This window comes from Ranitomeya variabilis, chromosome 6 (assembly GCF_051348905.1).
Source record: "Ranitomeya variabilis isolate aRanVar5 chromosome 6, aRanVar5.hap1, whole genome shotgun sequence".
Lineage (NCBI taxonomy): Eukaryota > Metazoa > Chordata > Amphibia > Anura > Dendrobatidae > Ranitomeya > Ranitomeya variabilis.
In genome coordinates, this window is record NC_135237.1 from 577,339,652 (window position 1) to 577,361,933 (window position 22,282).

Sequence of the window (22,282 nt, forward strand, 5' to 3'; positions counted from 1 at the left end):
GCAGAGGCCAGAGGAATGGAGCCCGACCAGACCCGAGGCTAGGCACTGACGTCAACACTATCTGGGAAAACTGTCAGAGCAGAAGCCCAGAGAGGAATGGAGCCCGACCAGACCCGAGGCCAGGCACTGACGTCAACACTATCTGGGAAAACTGTCAGAGCAGAAGCCCAGAGAGTAGCGGAGCCCAACCAGACCCCGGGCCAGGCACTGCTGTCAGCAATATCCAGGAAAACTGACAGTGCAGAGGCCCAGAGAGTAGCGGAGCCCGAGCCGGACCCCGGTCCAGGCACTACAGTCAGAACTATCCGGGAAAACTGTCAGAGCAGAGGCCCAGAAGAGCGGAGCCCGACCAGACCTGAGGCCAGACACTAAGGTCAGCACTGTCCGGGAAAACGGTCAGAGCAGAGACCCAGAGAGTAGTGGAGCCCGACCAGACCCCCTGGCCAAGGCACTGACGTCAACACTATCTGGGAAAATTGTCAGAGCAGAGGAGTCTGCAAGCCACAGACCGCTCCAGGCCTGCAGCCTGCCATGTCTGAAGCCCCGGGAGAAAGTCACGAGGCATCATTGCACCACCGTCCTCGAAGGGGCGGGTGAGGGCAGAGGCATTGTACATTTTTATTTTTGGTAAGGCACAAAGAGTTTTGCGGTTCTTATTGGGACAAAAAGAGGACTCCATTACTACATGAAGGCGCAAAGAGGCATTACTCATATATGGCAGCATTATTAATGCGGTGCCACAATAGGACACAGACGATATGGAGGCACATGGGGCATTGTTAATACGGTGGCACACGGGGTATTACTCTTACTGGTAATATTCATATATATGTATATATGTTATTATTTAGGTAGGATCTTAGCAGCGGCTCCGGGGATCCAAGTGCCAACCTAGTGGGGGTCAGGCGCAGACGCTGCCCTGGGATCATAGTTACGCCATGCAGGAGACCGCCGGGATCTGCAGGACCAGAAGCCGTGAAGCACTATCTCCATCAGTGATTTACAGAACGCTGGGCAACGCCTCCGCTTCATGTCTGCTGCGCTCACAGCGCCCCCTCCCTGTCATACACAGGAATAGCATCTGCTCTGCTACAGATGTGGCAACATAGAGGCTTGTGACACGGTGAATGATTGGAGGCCTGTATTCATTACAAAAGCTATGACCTCTCTGTTATCAATCGCAGCCTGTAATCTCTGCAGAACTGGATCTCCAATAACCAGAAGCTAAACCCACCAATACCTCTGCCCTCCAGACAGATATCACTGGGGTCAGGGACTGAGCTCCATGTTAACCCTTTACTCACCACTTTCTCAGCAATTTCCAAGTGAAAATTGGAAAATGCTGCTCTAGAAAGCAAAGAAAAAAAGTGACATTCTGAGTCCGGAAACTACTGTGCAAAACCAAGAAACCCGTAAAGATGGTGGTCACATCCCCGGCCTCTTGCGCAGGCCCTTATGGAGCAAGATTGGGGGAGCAGTGCTTCCCTGCCTCGGGGGCCCTGTCTTTCCTCTCCACACCCCCATCTCGTTAAAATTTCCTCCACATCCAGAGTCCAGCGTCTTGTATCTCAGATGTGGGCGAGGAGCTCATTGGTGAGGCCATAACGCTTCCCCTGCCAGTTAAAGCAGATGGGAGCACCAGCATTGGATCCTGCAGCAAACTCAAAGCAAGGACTCAGCTCAAAGGCCAGCGAAGATTTCACAAGTCCGACTCCTCCGGCTTTCTCCGGGGCCGGGTGATAGACTCGCCCGTTCTCCGGTAACATGATGAGTTTCTGGGGCTCAAACTTGACTGTGAGCCGGTCCCCTCCCCCGCAGTACGACAGGCGCTGGGCTCCTGAGCTCTCCTCACTTAGCAGGTGGGTGAAGACCACAGGGCGGTCATCACAGCGGATGTAATTCCTCTCCCTGCCACAGGGGGAGATGTAGGGGAAATCTTCCGCATAACGACCGCTCTCATTCCTCCGAACTTGTTTGAAGAAGAAGACGAGAAATTGTTTATCTGAAAGATAAAAGACGGAATCAGCAGAAGGCAGAGATGAGAGGAAGGAGCACAGCGCCCGGCCACACACTCCACATACAATACCTACAGTCCTCGTATCTGCCCAAACCTCCCTATAATCTCCCTACATAGAGTAAACGGGGGGCTGCAGGCACTGAGGGATCACGAGGACGCATTCATGCCACACTGCCAACCGAAAGCAATGTCTGAGTAATGTCAGATGTGCGGCTCCTCCAGTGACAGACGCTCCGTCTTGCTGCTCTAAAGGAACAGGTATGGGGTCTGCATGTAGAGACCCTCGCACGAGCCTGCCACACTGAGGTCCGTACTTGCCAGACTCTTCACTGTAGCGATGCCCCTTTTCTCCATTATAACTTGGACTTGCCCCATGACTGTCCATTAAGGAGCCTCCATAGCCACCTGAATCCAGCTTTACAGGAAGTTTCGGTCAGGCTTCAGCAGGACCCAGGAGAAATGCCATCTCCTACAGAAGTCTGGGGGTCTCCGCTCTTACATCATGGCCTCGCTGGGTGGTGGGCTATTATACATGATGCACAGTGTGGATAGAGGACGCCCTCCTATCTGCACCAGAGACATCCAGATTTATATAATGTCTGGAAGATGCACCCTGATCTGCACATACGAGAGTCCGGGGTCATCTGGAGAGAGAGCGGTAATGCCCTGAATCCAGACACTGACAATCTGCTGGTAAAACTGGAAGGAACCCGAGTGGCAATGGATCTGGGGGTAAGTAGTTGGACATGACACAGATGCTCAATGCCAGTCAGGAGCTTGTAAAGTATCATGGTCAGTCTGCCCAGTGTATTACATAAGTGTATCATAGAAGTGTAATGCTCAGAATTAATTCCAGAATTGAATCAGAAGAAAACTGAAGGTAACTGGATACAGTCACTGTAAACAATGTTTCTGTTTGTTTTCACTCTCACCCCTATAATCCTTCACTTTCTGATAACCCCATTTAATCTCAACACCTAGTAAGGAACTGTTCATCTCCTCTTCAATCCTCCCCATCCATCTCACCTCCTCCTCTGAACTGTTCCTCAACATACAATCCTCTGACGCCAAGCACAGACAGCCACCTCATGCCCTCTCCTGCTCACACTTTCTCTGCTCCTTCTCACTGCTGGTGATATCTCTCCAAATCCTGGTCCTCCTCACCACATTCCCACAGTCATTTCTACCTACCATCCACACTCTATCAAAACTTACCATAACCTCTCTAACCTTATACCCATTTGCCCAGCCCCCACTTCCCCAGTCCCACTAACATGAGCTCTATGGAACGCTCTTTCTGTCTGCAACAAACTTTCCTACATCCAATCTTTTCATTACTCACAAACTTTTCTTCCTCGCCATCACTGAAACCTGGCTCACCCCCTCTGACACAGCCTCTCCTGCTGCACTTTCGTATGGTGGCTTCCACCTTTCCCACACTCCCCACCCTAGCAGCAAGCATGGTGGAGGAGTTGGTTTTCTCCTGTCAGATAACTGCATCATCACCCCAATCCCACTGCCTCCTTCTGTTACCCTCCTTTCCTTTGAGGTGCACTCTGTGCGCATCTACTCCCCCCTCCAACTGGCAGTCTTTTACCGCCCCCCCAGGGCCAGCCACCACCTTCTTTGACTACTTTACCACCTGGCTACGTAATTTCCTTTCCGCTGACATCCCCACTATCATCATGGGCGACTTCAACATCCCCATTGACACTTCCCTATCAGCTGCCACTAAACGTCTATCTCACTTCCTCCTTCGGCCTCACTCAATGGTCTTCTGCAGCCACCCACAAAGATGGCCACACACTGGACCTCATCTTCACCCACCTCTGCTCCCTATCTAACCTCTCCAACTCGCCTCTCCCTCTTTTGGACCACAACTTACTCACATTCTCTTCCCTCTCCATTCCTTGTCCACAATCCCCAACCCACAAACTTGCACACCCTCGCAGAAATCTTAAAAACCTCGATCTACACTCACTCTCTGAATCCTTTCTCCCTCTTACAGGCATAAGTGCCCTACACAATGCGGATGACGCTGCTGCTCTATATAACACCACAATAGCTGTAGCTCTGGAATCGGTTGCCCCTCTCACACATACCAAAGCTCATAAAATCAACAGACAGCCCTGGCTCACCAGACTGACCAAAGAACTGAGGCGGGCTTCCAGGGCTGCTGAGCGGAAATGGAAAAGATCCCACTCCAACGAGCACTTCATTGCATTCAAACAGTTCCTAACTACTTTCAAGGCCACACTCGCTGCAGCAAAACAAACCTACTTCTCATTTCTCATATCCTCCCTGTCTCACAACTCAACAGTTATTCAACACTTTCAATTCTCTCTTCCATCCCCCAGCACCTTCTCCCTCCCCACTTATCTCAGCTGAAAACTTTGCCTCATTTTTCAAGCAGAAGATTGATAACATCAGAGACAGTATTAGTCAACAACCCCTAGAGCCCTTTCTCCTAACTGTCCAGCCCTCCACCTCCAAAACCAACTTCTCCATCATTACAGAAGATCGACTCTCCACTCTACTCTCAAGATCGCATCTCACCACCTGTGCACTTGACGCGATCCCTTCCCACTTCATCCCAAACCTCACCAGTCTTCATCCCAACCCTAACCCATCTTTTCAACCTATCACTAACAACTGGTGTCTTCCTCTCAAGCTTTAAACATGCCTCAATCACACCTATCCTCAAAAAGCCCTCTCTTGACCCACCCTCTGTATCTAGCTATCGCCCTATATCACTTCTCCCTTATGCCTCAAAACTACTGGAACAACAGGTCCATCTTGAAATCTTGAACTGTCCTCCCATCTATCTTCCTGCTCGGTCTTCGACTGATTACAAACTGGCTTCCGGTCACACCATTCTACTGAAACTGCCCTAACTAAGGTCACCAATGACCTATTAACCGCCAAGGCCAAGCAACACTACTCTGCCCTCCTCCACCAGGACCTGTCCTCTGCCTTTGACACAGTGGACCATTCCCTATTACTACAGACCCTCTCATCTCTTGGCATCACAGACTTGGCCCTATCTTGGATCTTGTCATACCTAAAGGCCCCGTCACACACAGCGACGCTGCAGCGATACAGACAACGATGCTGATCGCTGCAGCGTCGCTGTGTGGTCGCTGGGGAGCTGTCACACAGACCGCTCTCCAGCGACCAACGATCAGGGGAACGACTTCGGCATCATTGAAACTGTCTTCAACGATGCCGAAGTCCCCCTGCAGCTCCCGGGTAACCAGGGTAAACATCGGGTTACTAAGCGCACGGCCGCGCTTAGTAACCCGATGTTTACCCTGGTTACCAAAAAAAACAAACAGTACATACTCACCATCTGATGTCCGTCAGGTCCCTTGCCGTCTGCTTCCTGCTCTGACTGAGTGCCGCCGTACAGTGAGAGCAGAGCGGTGACGTCACTGCTGTGCTGTGCTCTCACTGTACGGCGGCACTCAGTCAGAGCAGGAAGCAGACGGCAAGGGACCTGACGGACATCAGATGGTGAGTATGTACTGTTTGTTTTTTTTTACATTTACGCTGGTAACCAGGGTAAACATCGGGTTACTAAGCGCGGCCCTGCGCTTAGTAACCCGATGTTTACCCTGGTTACCAGTGAAGACATCGCTGGATCGGTGTCACACACACCGATTCAGCGATGTCAGCGGGACCTCAACGACCAAAAAAAGGTCCAGGCCATTCCGACACGACCAGCGATCTCGCAGCAGGGGCCTGGTCGCTGGTACGTGTCACACATAGCGAGATCGCTATGGAGGTCGCTGTTGCGTCACAAAACTTGTGACTCAGCAGCGATCTCGCTATGTGTGACGGGGCCTTAACAGACCGGACATTCAGCGTTTCCCACTCACACACGACCTCCTGACCTCGCCCCCTATCTATCGGAGTCCTGCAAGGTTCAGTTCTAGGGCCCCTGCTCTTCTCTATTTACACCTTTGGCCTCAGACAGCTCATAGAATCTCACGGTTTTCAGTATCACCTCTATGCTGATGACACACAGATCTGCATCTCTGGACCAGATATCACCTCCCTACTAACCAGAATCCCTCAATGTCTGTCCACCATTTCATCCTTCTTCTCCACTAGATTTCTAAAACTTAATATGGACAAATCAGAATTCATCATCTTTCCCCCATCTCACTTGACTCCCCCAACAGACCAATCCATTAAAGTAAATGGCTGCCCACTCTCCCCAGTCCCACAAGCTCGCGGCCTCAGGGTAATCCTTGACACTGATCTCTCCTTCAAACCACATATCAAAGCCCTTTCCACTTCCTGCCTCCTCAACCAAGAATCTGCAAAACTGTAGTGCATGCCCTCATTATCTCCCGCCTCGACTACTGCAACCTCCTGCTCTGTGGCCTCCCCTCTAACACTCTCGCACCCCTCCAATCTATTCTAAACTCTGCTGCCCAACTAATCCACCTGTCTCCCCGCTATTCCCCGGCCTCTCCCCTCTGTCAATCCCTGCACTGGCTCCCCATTACCCAGAGACTCCAGTACAAAACCCTAACCATGACATACAAAGCCATCCACAACCTGTGTTCTCCACACATCTGTGACCTCGTCTCCTGGTACTTACCTGCACGAAACCTCCGATACTCACAAGATCTCCTTCTCTACTCCCCTCTTATCTCCTCTTCCCACAATCACATGCGCAGCAAAAATCTTGTATCACCCCTACTCTGGAACTCTCTACCACAACATACCAGACTCTTGCCTACCGTGGAAACCTTCAAAATGAACCTGAAGACCTACCTTTTCCAACAAGCCTACAACCTGCAGTAATCACCGATCCATCAAACCGCTGCATGACCAGCACTGTCCTAACCTACTGTATTCTCACCCATCCCTTGTAGATTGTGAGCCCTCGCGGGCAGGGTCCTCTCTCCTCCTGTACCAGTCAAGACTTGTATTGATTAAGACTATTGTACTTGTTTTTTATTATGTACTAGATGGCAGCCCGATTCTAAAGAATCGGGAGTCTAGAATCCATATATACTTTATTTATTCAAATGTAAGAATAATTTGGTGGGCGGGGCCCCTCGGCCTCCGATGTGGTGGGCGGGGCCCCTCGGCCTCCGATGTGGTGGGCGGGGCCCCTCGGCCTCCGATGTGGTGGGCGGGGCCCCTCGGCCTCCGATGTGGTGGGCGGGGCCCCTCGGCCTCCGATGTGGTGGGCGGGGCCCCTCGGCCTCCGATGTGGTGGGCGGGGCCCCTCGGCCTCCGATGTGGTGGGCGGGGCCCCTCGGCCTCCGATGTGGTGGGCGGGGCCCCTCGGCCTCCGATGTGGTGGGCGGGGCCCCTCGGCCTCCGATGTGGTGGGCGGGGCCCCTCGGCCTCCGATGTGGTGGGCGGGGCCCCTCGGCCTCCGATGTGGTGGGCGGGGCCCCTCGGCCTCCGATGTGGTGGGCGGGGCCCCTCGGCCTCCGATGTGGTGGGCGGGGCCCCTCGGCCTCCGATGTGGTGGGCGGGGCCCCTCGGCCTCCGATGTGGTGGGCGGGGCCCCTCGGCCTCCGATGTGGTGGGCGGGGCCCCTCGGCCTCCGATGTGGTGGGCGGGGCCCCTCGGCCTCCGATGTGGTGGGCGGGGCCCCTCGGCCTCCGATGTGGTGGGCGGGGCCCCTCGGCCTCCGATGTGGTGGGCGGGGCCCCTCGGCCTCCGATGTGGTGGGCGGGGCCCCTCGGCCTCCGATGTGGTGGGCGGGGCCCCTCGGCCTCCGATGTGGTGGGCGGGGCCCCTCGGCCTCCGATGTGGTGGGCGGGGCCCCTCGGCCTCCGATGTGGTGGGCGGGGCCCCTCGGCCTCCGATGTGGTGGGCGGGGCCCCTCGGCCTCCGATGTGGTGGGCGGGGCCCCTCGGCCTCCGATGTGGTGGGCGGGGCCCCTCGGCCTCCGATGTGGTGGGCGGGGCCCCTCGGCCTCCGATGTGGTGGGCGGGGCCCCTCGGCCTCCGATGTGGTGGGCGGGGCCCCTCGGCCTCCGATGTGGTGGGCGGGGCCCCTCGGCCTCCGATGTGGTGGGCGGGGCCCCTCGGCCTCCGATGTGGTGGGCGGGGCCCCTCGGCCTCCGATGTGGTGGGCGGGGCCCCTCGGCCTCCGATGTGGTGGGCGGGGCCCCTCGGCCTCCGATGTGGTGGGCGGGGCCCCTCGGCCTCCGATGTGGTGGGCGGGGCCCCTCGGCCTCCGATGTGGTGGGCGGGGCCCCTCGGCCTCCGATGTGGTGGGCGGGGCCCCTCGGCCTCCGATTTGGTGGGCGGGGCCCCTCGGCCTCCGATTTGGTTGGCGGGGCCCCTCGGCCTCCGATTTGGTTGGCGGGGCCCCTCGGCCTCCGATTTGGTTGGCGGGGCCCCTCGGCCTCCGATTTGGTTGGCGGGGCCCCTCGGCCTCCGATTTGGTTGGCGGGGCCCCTCGGCCTCCGATTTGGTTGGCGGGGCCCCTCGGCCTCCGATTTGGTTGGCGGGGCCCCTCGGCCTCCGATTTGGTGTGTGCTCTGCCTGGGGCCACTGTGCTCTGCCTGGGGCCCCATATGCTGCTTGGGGCCCCTGTGCTCTGCCTGGGGCCCCTGTGCTCTGCCTGGGGCCCCTGTGCTCTGCCTGGGGCCCCAGTGCTCTGCCTGGGGCCCCATGTTCTGCCTGGGGCCCCAGTGCTCTGCCTGGGGCCCCATAAGCTGCCTGGGGCCCCTGTGCTCTGCCTGGGACCACTGTGCTCTGCCTGGGGCCCCATATGCTGCCTGGGGCCACTGTGCTCTGCCTGGGGCCCCATATGCTGCCTGGGGCCACTGTGCTCTGCCTGGGGCCCCTGTGCTCTGCCTGGGGCCCCATATGCTGCCTGGGGCCCCTGTGCTCTGCCTGGGGCCCCATATGCTGCCTGGGGCCACTGTGCTCTGCCTGGGGCCCCATATGCTGCCTGGGGCCCCTGTGCTCTGCCTGGGGCCCCATATGCTGCCTGGGGCCCCTGTGCTCTGCCTGGGGCCCCTGTGCTCTGCCTGGGGCCCCATATGCTGCCTGGGGCCACTGTGCTCTGCCTGGGGCCCCATATGCTGCCTGGGGCCCCTGTGCTCTGCCTGGGGCCCCATATGCTGCCTGGGGCCCCTGTGCTCTGCCTGGGGCCCCATATGCTGCCTGGGGCCCCTGTGCTCTGCCTGGGGTCCCTGTGCGCTGCCTGGGGCCACTGTGCTCTGCCTGGGGCCCCTGTGCTCTGCCTGGGACCACTATGCTCTGCCTGGGGCCCCTGTGCTCTGCCTGGGGCCCCATATGCTGCCTGGGGCCCCTGTGCTCTGCCTGGGTGTAGGACACTGGTGACGTCACTTATCTCCGGACATTAGCTCCGGACATTAGCTCCGGACATTAGCTCCGGACATTAGCTCCGGACATTAGCTCCGGACATTAGCTCCGGACAAAGCCACGGAAGTTGGCACAAATTGCAGGAAGTAGTATTCTAGGCAATTATATATTAGATACCCCTCCTCACATGTAAAGTGCCATGGAATAAATGGTGCTAAAATAATAATAATGGGCTACAGGGCCAGGGACACACCAGCTCTACAGTACGATAGTGACGTGCCTACAGTAAATATCGACCAGTCAAGAAAAATGGAGACGCAGAAGTAATAAGAGGCGATGAGTGGTCTGAGCCGTGACAGGTGATGGCCACAACTTCACCTCGCTGTCATGGTGGTTCTGATGGACCCAATGCAGGAGGACATTTGTAGAACTGAAGTCATGGCGAGTATTGGTGCCCACTATCTGCAGACCACATTGAAAGGGTGTGCATTTACTGCAGAGAACGACAAGTTTTTGAGTTTTGCAATTTGAGGATAAGGAGAGTTTTCGCTCAGTTTCTGGTTGACAAGCTTGGTGTGCACCAGCCTTAGAGGAGACTGAGGTCGCTGCCCCACACGTGCACTGAACCAGGAGCTGCTCTCTCCCCAGTACCTCTCTGCTGCTCCACACGGGCACTGAACCAGGAGCTGCTCTCTCCCCAGTACCTCTCTGCTGCCCCACACGGGCACTGAACCAGAAGCTGCTCTCTCCCCAGTACCTCTCTGCTGCCCCACACGGGCACTGAACCAGGAGCTGCTCTCTCCCCAGTACCTCTCTGCTGCCCCACACGGGCACTGAACCAGGAGCTGCTCTCTCCCCAGTACCTCTCTGCTGCTCCACACGGACACTGAACCCGGAGCTGCTCTCTCCCCAGTACCTCTCTGCTGCTCCACACGGGCACTGAACCAGGAGCTGCTCTCTCCCCAGTACCTCACTGCTGCCCCACACGGGCACTGAACCAGGAGCTGCTCTCTCCCCAGTACCTCACTGCTGCCCCACACGGGCACTGAACCAGGAGCTGCTCTCTCCCCAGCACCTCACTGCTGCCCCACACGGGCACTGAACCAGGAGCTGCTCTCTCCCCAGTACCTCACTGCTGCCCCACACGGGCACTGAACCAGGAGCTGCTCTCTCCCCAGTACCTCACTGCTGCCCCACACGGACACTGAACCCGGAGCTGCTCTCTCCCCAGTAACTCACTGCTGCCCCACACGGGCACTGAACCAGGAGCTGCTCTCTCCCCAGTACCTCACTGCTGCCCCACACGGGCACTGAACCAGGAGCTGCTCTCTCCCCAGTACCTCACTGCTGCCCCACACGGACACTGAACCCGGAGCTGCTCTCTCCCCAGTACCTCACTGCTGCCCCACACGGGCACTGAACCAGGAGCTGCTCTCTCCCCAGTACCTCACTGCTGCCCCACACGGGCACTGAACCAGGAGCTGCTCTCTCCCCAGTACCTCACTGCTGCCCCACACGGACACTGAACCAGGAGCTGCTCTCTCCCCAGTACCTCACTGCTGCCCCACACGGACACTGAACCAGGAGCTGCTCTCTCCCCAGTACCTCTCTGCTGCCCCACACGGGCACTGAACCAGGAGCTGCTCTCTCCCCAGTACCTCACTGCTGCCCCACACGGGCACTGAACCAGGAGCTGCTCTCTCCCCAGTACCTCACTGCTGCCCCACACGGGCACTGAACCAGGAGCTGCTCTCTCCCCAGTACCTCACTGCTGCCCCACACGGGCACTGAACCAGGAGCTGCTCTCTCCCCAGTACCTCACTGCTGCCCCACACGGACACTGAACCCAGAGCTGCTCTCTCCCCAGTACCTCACTGCTGCCCCACACGGGCACTGAACCAGGAGCTGCTCTCTCCCCAGTACCTCACTGCTGCCCCACACGGGCACTGAACCAGGAGCTGCTCTCTCCCCAGTACCTCACTGCTGCCCCACACGGACACTGAACCCAGAGCTGCTCTCTCCCCAGTACCTCACTGCTGCCCCACACGGGCACTGAACCAGGAGCTGCTCTCTCCCCAGTACCTCACTGCTGCCCCACACGGGCACTGAACCAGGAGCTGCTCTCTCCCCAGTACCTCACTGCTGCCCCACACGGACACTGAACCAGGAGCTGCTCTCTCCCCAGTACCTCACTGCTGCCCCACACGGACACTGAACCAGGAGCTGCTCTCTCCCCAGTACCTCTCTGCTGCCCCACACGGGCACTGAACCAGGAGCTGCTCTCTCCCCAGTACCTCACTGCTGCCCCACACGGGCACTGAACCAGGAGCTGCTCTCTCCCCAGTACCTCACTGCTGCCCCACACGGGCACTGAACCAGGAGCTGCTCTCTCCCCAGTACCTCTCTGCTGCCCCACACGGGCACTGAACCAGGAGCTGCTCTCTCCCCAGTACCTCTCTGCTGCCCCACACGGGCACTGAACCAGGAGCTGCTCTCTCCCCAGTACCTCACTGCTGCCCCACACGGGCACTGAACCAGGAGCTGCTCTCTCCCCAGTACCTCTCTGCTGCCCCACACGGGCACTGAACCAGGAGCTGCTCTCTCCCCAGTACCTCACTGCTGCCCCACACGGGCACTGAACCAGGAGCTGCTCTCTCCCCAGTACCTCACTGCTGCTCCACACGGGCACTGAACCAGGAGCTGCTCTCTCCCCAGTACCTCTCTGCTGCCCCACACGGGCACTGAACCAGGAGCTGCTCTCTCCCCAGTACCTCTCTGCTGCCCCACACGGGCACTGAACCAGGAGCTGCTCTCTCCCCAGTACCTCACTGCTGCCCCACACGGGCACTGAACCAGGAGCTGCTCTCTCCCCAGTACCTCTCTGCTGCCCCACACGGGCACTGAACCAGGAGCTGCTCTCTCCCCAGTACCTCACTGCTGCCCCACACGGGCACTGAACCAGGAGCTGCTCTCTCCCCAGTACCTCACTGCTGCCCCACACGGGCACTGAACCAGGAGCTGCTCTCTCCCCAGTACCTCTCTGCTGCTCCACACGGACACTGAACCCGGAGCTGCTCTCTCCCCAGTACCTCACTGCTGCCCCACACGGGCACTGAACCAGGAGCTGCTCTCTCCCCAGTACCTCACTGCTGCCCCACACGGGCACTGAACCAGGAGCTGCTCTCTCCCCAGTACCTCACTGCTGCTCCACACGGACACTGAACCCGGAGCTGCTCTCTCCCCAGTACCTCACTGCTGCCCCACATGGGCACTGAACCAGGAGCTGCTCTCTCCCCAGTACCTCACTGCTGCCCCACACGGGCACTGAACCAGGAGCTGCTCTCTCCCCAGTACCTCACTGCTGCCCCACACGGGCACTGAACCAGGAGCTGCTCTCTCCCCAGTACCTCACTGCTGCCCCACACGGGCACTGAACCAGGAGCTGCTCTCTCCCCAGTACCTCACTGCTGCTCCACACGGACACTGAACCCGGAGCTGCTCTCTCCCCAGTACCTCACTGCTGCTCCACACGGACACTGAACCCGGAGCTGCTCTCTCCCCAGTACCTCACTGCTGCCCCACACGGGCACTGAACCAGGAGCTGCTCTCTCCCCAGTACCTCACTGCTGCCCCACACGGGCACTGAACCAGGAGCTGCTCTCTCCCCAGTACCTCACTGCTGCCCCACACGGGCACTGAACCAGGAGCTGCTCTCTCCCCAGTACCTCACTGCTGCCCCACACGGGCACTGAACCAGGAGCTGCTCTCTCCCCAGTACCTCTCTGCTGCCCCACACGGGCACTGAACCAGGAGCTGCTCTCTCCCCAGTACCTCTCTGCTGCTCCACACGGGCACTGAACCCGGAGCTGCTCTCTCCCCAGTACCTCTCTGCTGCCCCACACGGGCACTGAACCAGGAGCTGCTCTCTCCCCAGTACCTCACTGCTGCCCCACACGGGCACTGAACCAGGAGCTGCTCTCTCCCCAGTACCTCACTGCTGCCCCACACGGGCACTGAACCAGGAGCTGCTCTCTCCCCAGTACCTCTCTGCTGCCCCACACGGGCACTGAACCAGGAGCTGCTCTCTCCCCAGTACCTCACTGCTGCCCCACACGGGCACTGAACCAGGAGCTGCTCTCTCCCCAGTACCTCACTGCTGCCCCACACGGGCACTGAACCAGGAGCTGCTCTCTCCCCAGTACCTCACTGCTGCCCCACACGGGCACTGAACCAGGAGCTGCTCTCTCCCCAGTACCTCACTGCTGCTCCACACGGACACTGAACCCGGAGCTGCTCTCTCCCCAGTACCTCACTGCTGCTCCACACGGACACTGAACCCGGAGCTGCTCTCTCCCCAGTACCTCACTGCTGCTCCACACGGGCACTGAACCAGGAGCTGCTCTCTCCCCAGTACCTCACTGCTGCTCCACACGGACACTGAACCCGGAGCTGCTCTCTCCCCAGTACCTCTCTGCTGCTCCACACGGGCACTGAACCAGGAGCTGCTCTCTCCCCAGTACCTCACTGCTGCCCCACACGGGCACTGAACCAGGAGCTGCTCTCTCCCCAGTACCTCACTGCTGCCCCACACGGGCACTGAACCAGGAGCTGCTCTCTCCCCAGTACCTCACTGCTGCACCCGGAGCTGCTCTCTCCTCATTACTCGCTTTGCGCTCCAGATGGTGCAGGCACTCAGATGTCTGATGACACAAGGAAAGCACAATTATAGCAAATAATAAAGAAAACCCTGCAAAAGAGCAGCACGAAGCAGGAGGCGGACATTCATCTTATGTGCCCCCCAGAGGAGAGGATCCAGGGCTGGGGCCCAGAATACTGCAGCATGTAAAGGGGAAGCTCACAGCTGTAATCACTAACATGCGGAGGGAGTCAGTCATGCCGCCATGTTCCCCTGTGTGGCCCCGGTAATGTCGCTCCTGTGATCTCGGTCAGGTGCGGCTTCCCCCATCACACCTGACATATGGCTGCAGCGCACGGTTATTACACTGTTGTGTGGAACCACGAGGAGACGAGCGCTGCTGGATGACACGTGGGAACGATGTGACTCCTCACTGACATCTGTCCTACCGCAGACACAACCTGGCCGAGCAAGGGTTAACGGGCACCACCTGCAGCCAATAGCATCAGAAAAGGGAAATTCTGGGAAGGTGAAAGCACATTCTCCATGGAAACAATGGCGGAGACAGGAGAATACAGCACCGGAGTCACAGCTCTGACCATCACCGAGCCCGACCACAAAGAAAAGCGGGAGAGGAGCAGACTAATCATTATCATCAACCCCTGTAACACTAATGACAGCAGAATAGTGAGTGCAGCTCTGGGGTATAATACAGGATGTAACTCAGGATCAGTATTGTAATGTATGTACACAGTGACTGCACCAGCAGAATAGTGAGTGCAGCTCTGGAGTATAATACAGGAGGTAACTCAGGATCAGTAATGTAATGTATGTACACAGTGACTGCACCAGCAGAATAGTGAGTGCAGCTCTGGTATAATACAGGATGTAACTCAGGATCAGTAATGTAATGTATGTACACAGTGACTGCACCAGCAGAATAGTGAGTGCAGCTCTGGTATAATACAGGAGGTAACTCAGGATCAGTATTGTAATGTATGTACACAGTGACTGCACCAGCAGAATAGTGAGTGCAGCTCTGGGGTATAATACAGAAGGTAACTCAGGATCAGTAATGTATGCACACAGTGACTGCACCAGCAGAATAGTGAGTGCAGCTCTGGGGTATAATACAGGATGTAACTCAGGATCAGTAATGTAATGTATGTACACAGTGACTGCACCAGCAGAATAGTGAGTGCAGCTCTGGGGTATAATACAGGATGTAGCTCAGGATCAGTAATGTAATGTATGTACACAGTGACTGCACCAGCAGAATAGTGAGTGCAGCTCTGGAGTATAATACAGGATGTAACTCAGGATCAGTAATGTAATGTATGTACACAGTGACTGCACCAGCAGAATAGTGAGTGCAGCTCTGGAGTATATACAGGATGTAACTCAGGATCAGTAATGTATGCACACAGTGACTGCACCAGCAGAATAGTGAGTGCAGCTCTGGGGTATAATACAGGATGTAACTCAAGATCAGTAATGTAATGTATGTACACAGTGACTGCACCAGCAGAATAGTGAGTGCAGCTCTGGGGTATAATACAGGATGTAACTCAGGATCAGTAATGTAATGTATGTACACAGTGACTGCACCAGCAGAATAGTGAGTGCAGCTCTGGAGTATAATACAGGATGTAACTCAGGATCAGTAATGTAATGTATGTACACAGTGACTGCACCAGCAGAATAGTGAGTGCAGCTCTGGGGTATAATACAGGATGTAACTCAGGATCAGTAATGTATGTACACAGTGACTGCACCAGCAGAATAGTGAGTGCAGCTCTGGGGTATAATACAGGATGTAACTCAGGATCAGTAATGTAATGTATGTACACAGTGACTGTACCAGCAGAATAGTGAGTGCAGCTCTGGAGTATAATACAGGATGTAGCTCAGGATCAGTAATGTAATGTATATACACAGTGACTGCACCAGCAGAATAGTGAGTGCAGCTCTGGAGTATAATACAGGATGTAACTCAGGGTCAGTAATGTAATGTATATACACAGTGACTGCACCAGCAGAATAGTGAGTGCAGCTCTGGAGTATAATACAGGATGTAGCTCAGGATCAGTAATGTAATGTATATACACAGTGACTGCACCAGCAGAATAGTGAGTGCAGCTCTGGAGTATAATACAGGATGTAACTCAGGGTCAGTAATGTAATGTATGTACACAGTGACTGCACCAGCAGAATAGTGAGTGCAGCTCTGGGGTATAATACAGGATGTAACTCAGGATCAGTAATGTAATGTATGTACACAGTGACTGCACCAGCAGAATAGTGAGTGCAGCTCTGGAGTATAATACAGGATGTAACTCAGGATCAGTAATGTAATGTATGTACACAGTGACTGCACCAGCAGAATAGTGAGTGCAGCTCTGGGGTATAATACAGGATGTAACTCAGGATCAGTAATGTATGTACACAGTGACTGCACCAGCAGAATAGTGAGCGCAGCTCTGGGGTATAATACAGGAGGTAACTCAGGATCAGTAATGTAATGTATGTACACAGTGACTGCACCAGCAGAATAGTGAGTGCAGCTCTGGAGTATAATACAGGATGTAGCTCAGGATCAGTAATGTAATGTATATACACAGTGACTGCACCAGCAGAATAGTGAGTGCAGCTCTGGAGTATAATACAGGATGTAACTCAGGGTCAGTAATGTAATGTATGTACACAGTGACTGCACCAGCAGAATAGTGAGTGCAGCTCTGGGGTATAAGACAGGATGTAACTCAGGATCAGTAATGTAATGTATGTACACAGTGACTGCACCAGCAGAATAGTGAGTGCAGCGCTGGAGTATAATACAGGATGTAACTCAGGATCAGTAATGTAATGTATGTACACAGTGACTGCACCAGCAGAATAGTGAGTGCAGCTCTGGGGTATAATACAGGATGTAACTCAGGATCAGTAATGTAATGTATGTACACAGTGACTGCACCAGCAGAATAGTGAGTGCAGCTCTGGAGTATAATACAGGATGTAACTCAGGATCAGTAATGTAATGTATGTACACAGTGACTGCACCAGCAGAATAGTGAGTGCAGCTCTGGGGTATAATACAGGATGTAACTCAGGATCAGTAATGTAATGTATGTACACAGTGACTGCACCAGCAGAATAGTGAGTGCAGCTCTGGAGTATAATACAGGATGTAACTCAGGATCAGTAATGTAATGTATGTACACAGTGACTGCACCAGCAGAATAGTGAGTGCAGCTCTGGAGTATAATACAGGATGTAACTCAGGATCAGTAATGTAATGTATGTACACAGTGACTGCACCAGCAGAATAGTGAGTGCAGCTCTGGAGTATAATACAGGATGTAACTCAGGATCAGTAATGTAATGTATGTACACAGTGACTGCACCAGCAGAATAGTGAGTGCAGCTCTGGAGTATAATACAGGATGTAACTCAGGATCAGTAATGTAATGTATGTACACAGTGACTGCACCAGCAGAATAGTGAGTGCAGCTCTGGGGTATAATACAGGATGTAACTCAGGGTCAGTAATGTAATGTATGTACACAGTGACTGCACCAGCAGAATAGTGAGTGCAGCTCTGGGGTATAATACAGGATGTAACTCAGGATCAGTAATGTAATGTATGTACACAGTGACTGCACCAGCAGAATAGTGAGTGCAGCTCTGGAGTATAATACAGGATGTAACTCAGGATCAGTAATGTAATGTATGTACACAGTGACTGCACCAGCAGAATAGTGAGTGCAGCTCTGGAGTATAATACAGGATGTAACTCAGGATCAGTAATGTAATGTATGTACACTGTGACTGCACCAGCAGAATAGTGAGTGCAGCTCTGGGGTATAATACAGGATGTAACTCGGGATCTGTAATGTAATGTATGTACACAGTGACTGTACCAGCAGAATAGTGAGAGCAGCTCTGGGGTATAATACAGGAGGTAACTCAGGATCAGTAATGTAATGCATGTACACAGTGATTGCACCAGCAGAATAGTGAGTGCAGCTCTGGAGTACAATACAGGAGGTAACTCAGGATCAGTAATGTAATGTATGTACACAGTGACTGCACCAGCAGAATAGTGAGTGCAGCTCTGGGGTATAATACAGGATGTAACTCAGGATCAGTAATGTAATGTATGTACACAGTGACTGCACCAGCAGAATAGTGAGTGCAGCTCTGGGGTATAATACAGGATGTAACTCAGGATCAGTAATGTATGTACACAGTGACTGCACCAGCAGAATAGTGAGTGCAGCTCTGGGGTATAATACAGGATGTAACTCAGGATCAGTAATGTAATGTATGTACACAGTGACTGCACAGCAGGAAGAGGTGGAGCCTGCTTGCCGTGTGCTCTGTGTGCTGCGTAGAGAGAGCTCCTGGGAAGGGAGGTAAACTTTTTCATCCAGGACTTTTTGTCTGCCCCCTTCCCAGGAAAGAAGGCTCATTTTGGGACTGGCCTCCGGGGCTGGGCCCCCGGCTCCCGCCTCCCGGTCCAAGCCGGCGGGGGGTGGGAGGACTCCAACTCCGGCTAGGGCTACAAGATCTGGCCAAGAATCAGGCAAGGGATCCAGCATGAAGACCCGTAGGACCCCTGAGGCCGCGGCGGCTCCTTCCCCCGGAGGTAGGCCGAGTACGAGCAGGGGTGCTGCAGCGGTGCCCCTTGGTTGGGGTACTAAGGAGGCTAGAGAATCCGCCGTGGGCTATGGTTCACGCATCCATGCGCACCTCTGCGAGTATGAGGACGCCTCAAGGAAGCTAAAATCCCTCTGGGGGGAGTTGAGGGTAGCTAAGGAGAGGTCTGACAGGGCCTCCGGCAATAAGAAGGCCGAGCTATCCGCCGCGGTCAAGAAGATCAAACAATCCATACAAGACCTGGAAAGCCGGAGGTGTGAGATCCTGGATGGCAGCGGGCCCTTCCGTGAAAAGCTGGAGAACGACGACCGGTTCAGAGCCATGACCGGTGGGGCTCCGGAGGGGTCACGGAGCTCCGGCCAGGTGGTGGAGGAGGATGATGAGGAATGCGAGGAGGAGGTCGCGCCCTACCCACCGCCTGGTGGCCTGGTAAGAGATCTCCAGGCGTCGCATAGTGGGATAGCCCCTGAGCAGGTGGCTCTCCCGTCAGATTCTGGCCCTTCAGGGGACAGCGGGAGCGAGGGGGAGGATGAGGATGGTGGTAGTAGCAGCGAGGGGGGCTGCCTCGTCATGCAGCAGATCCGGCAGATCGAGTCCCCGGTCCGTTTTAACCAGCTGAGGTTCGGGGATGAGATCTGTGAGGACGAGGCAACCAGGAGGGGGATGAAGAGAAAGGCAAAAAAAAGTAAGAAGAAGAAAACATCTACTGTGGAGAAATATGTGTATGTCCCCCTCTCTGGGGCCCCCCGATCCCGCTGTGCGGCACCCGCTACCCACCCCGGCTCGGGCTCTGTTGTGGGTCCGCAGCGGGGGAGCGGGGAGATTACAGGCCATGACACGCAGGGCGCTGCCTCTGTTTGTGGTAATGGAGGGGGTAGTGATGTGTCTGATATGGAGCATGGTGTGGAAGGTGGCCCAACGGTGGGCAAGAGAGTGGCAGCCGGGACCGCATCTCCGGCGGTGAGCGCTGGGGTGTCCGGGTCCCCCACTTACGGATCCGCTAAATCTGGATCGCTTCTGGGGACCCAGGCACCTAGTAAAGTAAAGGGGGAGGGGCCTGCGGCTTCGGCATTACAGGCTCATAAAAAGAAAATGGTGGGGCCTCCCCTGGCGGGGTCTGCGGTGAAGTCGGGGCCTCCTGCATTGGGGGCACCGCCGCTGGTGGATGCTGAGGGAGAGTGGCCTAGCCTGGGGCCGGCTGCTGGAGCTGCTGTGGCCAGGCTGTTTGTGGCCCAGGGTGTGGTGGTGGGGGGTGCTGTGCCTCAGGGGACTGGTACCGCTGGGGGGATTCCGGGGGGTGGATCCAGCTCTGGGTCGGCTCTGGGGGTCCCGCTGCGGCCAGTCTCAGGGGGCGTGGCCTCCTCGGCACCCGCTGCCCATGCAGGTGCAGCTTTGGATAGCTCTGCTGTGCGGCTGGAGGCTGGGGGCGTGGCTTCCCAAAGAAAGGAAAAAAAAATGGACTTAGCCAGCAATGGAGCAGGGACTGCAGCAGTTAGCAGCAAGGGCGCCTGCCTGGTGGGGTCCCCTGAGTCTGGGGGCTTACCTGCGGTGGGGGCTCCGGTGACAAGGCAGGATGGAGCTGGAGGCGGGTCTGCACCTGGCTTCCTACCTGCCAGTGAGGGAGGAGACTCTGTGCCTGCTGTGGTGGAAAGTCAGGCTGTGCTGCTTAAGTCCAATGGCAGCAGGACTCTTAAAGGGACAGCAGCGCTGTGTGTGCCAAACCCCCCAGCAGGGAGGATGCCACCAGTAGGTGGCGGTAGCCGTGAACCTGGAAATACCCAAAAGGTGAGGCAAAATAAAACTGACCCCAGTGTGTATGTGAGTGAGAGTGGGGTGACTGATGGAGTGGATGAGGAGGGTGCGGGTATGGAAGTGTCTATGGTTGAGGATGCGAGTGGCAGTGCGTCTAAGGTGGCAAGTGTGAGTACGGTGTCTGATGGTAGTGGGAGAAGGGGGGAGGGGGCCGGTCCATCTGCCCCCCCAGCCACAGGTTCTCTGAGTTATTCGGGGGTGGTGGCTGGAGCCCCGGGGTCTAGTCAGGGGGTTTCCTCGCCTCTGGACCTCAGGGATAGCGTTTTGCGGCGCCGCTTCCTGGAGGCCCTCAAAAAGGGAGAACGGACGATCGAAGTAGAGGGAAGAGTGGTGGACTTGGCCTTTTGGCTGGATAGACACGGCCAGGCTGCCTTCCAAGATAAAAGGGAAGGGGAAACGGTTTGGTCCCTCCCGACAGCCGGGCAGGGGGTGGCCAGGCGGAATGTGGTCCGTCTTCGGTGGAGGGGCAGTGAAGCGTGCCCGCCAAGGGCGAGGGTTGTGGAGCTCCTTCTGAAGATGGACTTCAGGGCGACGGACATCTTTGCCCTGATTCATCCGTTTGGCACCTCCTTCTTCGATGTCAGTTTTGTTCGGCCAGAGGGCTTGGAGCTTTTCTGGTCGAATTTCGAACTGGCAAAGGGGGAGCCCGGCTGGCGAGACTTTGCCGTGCAGGCGGTGTCTCGCCAAAATAGTGTAAAGAGGGTGACCGTTCTGACAAGTAACGAGTCACTCTCTGGGGTCGACATAATGACGTGGCTTTCCCGTTATGGGGAAGTCACCGAGGTCCCTAAAAAAAATAGGGACGAGTTTGGCATTTGGTCAGGGGGCTGGACCTTCATGGTAAAGTTGAAGGTTTCAGGAGGTACGGTCACCCACATCCCTTCCTCAGCATTTCTGGGGAGGGACAGAATCCAGATCTTCTACCAGGGGCAACCGAAGGTCTGCCACAGGTGCGGTGATCCCCGCCACTTCAGCGCAGGCTGCAAGGTACAGAAATGTGCCTTGTGTGGCGGGGTAGGCCATCTTGCCGCGGCCTGTGGTGACATTAGGTGTCACCTGTGTGGTGACCTAGGTCACCCGTATAGCCGCTGCCCCCGTTCCTTTTCCAGCACCATCTCTGGCCCGGCAGGGGGGAGCCAAGGGGGGGTCCCCGGTGGTGCAACTTCTGCTGTGGCTGAGGGTGGAGGCATGAGGGGAGCTGAGGGGTCGGTGAGGAAAGGCGAGGCTGGTACATCTGCCCACCAGTGGCAACAGGTGAGGAGCCGTAAGGGCAGGGGGCAGGATAAGCCTCAGGCAACTGGGGTGATGACTGCCCCCACCCTGGAGACGGCAGCCGAAGCCTCTGAGGCCCTGGGGGAGAAGGCGGTGAGCGAGGAGATCCGGAGGATGGAGAGGGAGGAGTTGGCTGCTTCTGATAACTCTTCCCAGTATGAAAGTCTGGATGAAGAGGTGGTGGAGCAGCCTAAAAAAACGGGTGACAATCGTACCGGTAAGAGTCGGAAGAAGAGGAAGAACAAGGCTAAAAAATCTAAGCCCCCCCCCCCTGGCCACTGGGGTGCCTACGGAAGGGCTCGCTGACTCCCCTCTGATCCCCCTCTCCAATCGGTTCCAAGCCCTCGATGACTCTGCTGTGTCGGAGGTCGGGGGTGAGGGGCCGGTCGCAACATCTGGGGTGCCTTCGGGGAGTGGTGAGGTCTGTCCTCCGGGGGATTCACACTCCTCTGGAGGGGGGACCACCTCGGGGTCCAGGGGCAAGGAATCTATTTCTGGGAAATCCAGTGCTATAAAAGAGGATATGGACACCTCGGTATCTTTAAAGAGGAGGGGTGAGTCGGGCTCCTCCTCAGA

At 56.1% G+C, this 22,282-nt stretch overlaps 1 protein-coding gene across 1 annotated transcript in view; it reads right to left on the bottom strand.

The window, feature by feature from the left end:
• Positions 1-1,126: 1,126 nt before the first annotated feature.
• The window catches only part of C6H8orf82 (chromosome 6 C8orf82 homolog), a 40,786-nt gene continuing 19,630 nt past the window's right edge, over positions 1,127-22,282 (bottom strand). The window contains exon 3 of the mRNA XM_077271482.1: positions 1,127-2,002. Within this exon, the coding sequence (XP_077127597.1) occupies positions 1,569-2,002 (434 nt within the window). The 3' untranslated portion in view covers positions 1,127-1,568. The remainder of the gene's footprint in view (positions 2,003-22,282) is intronic.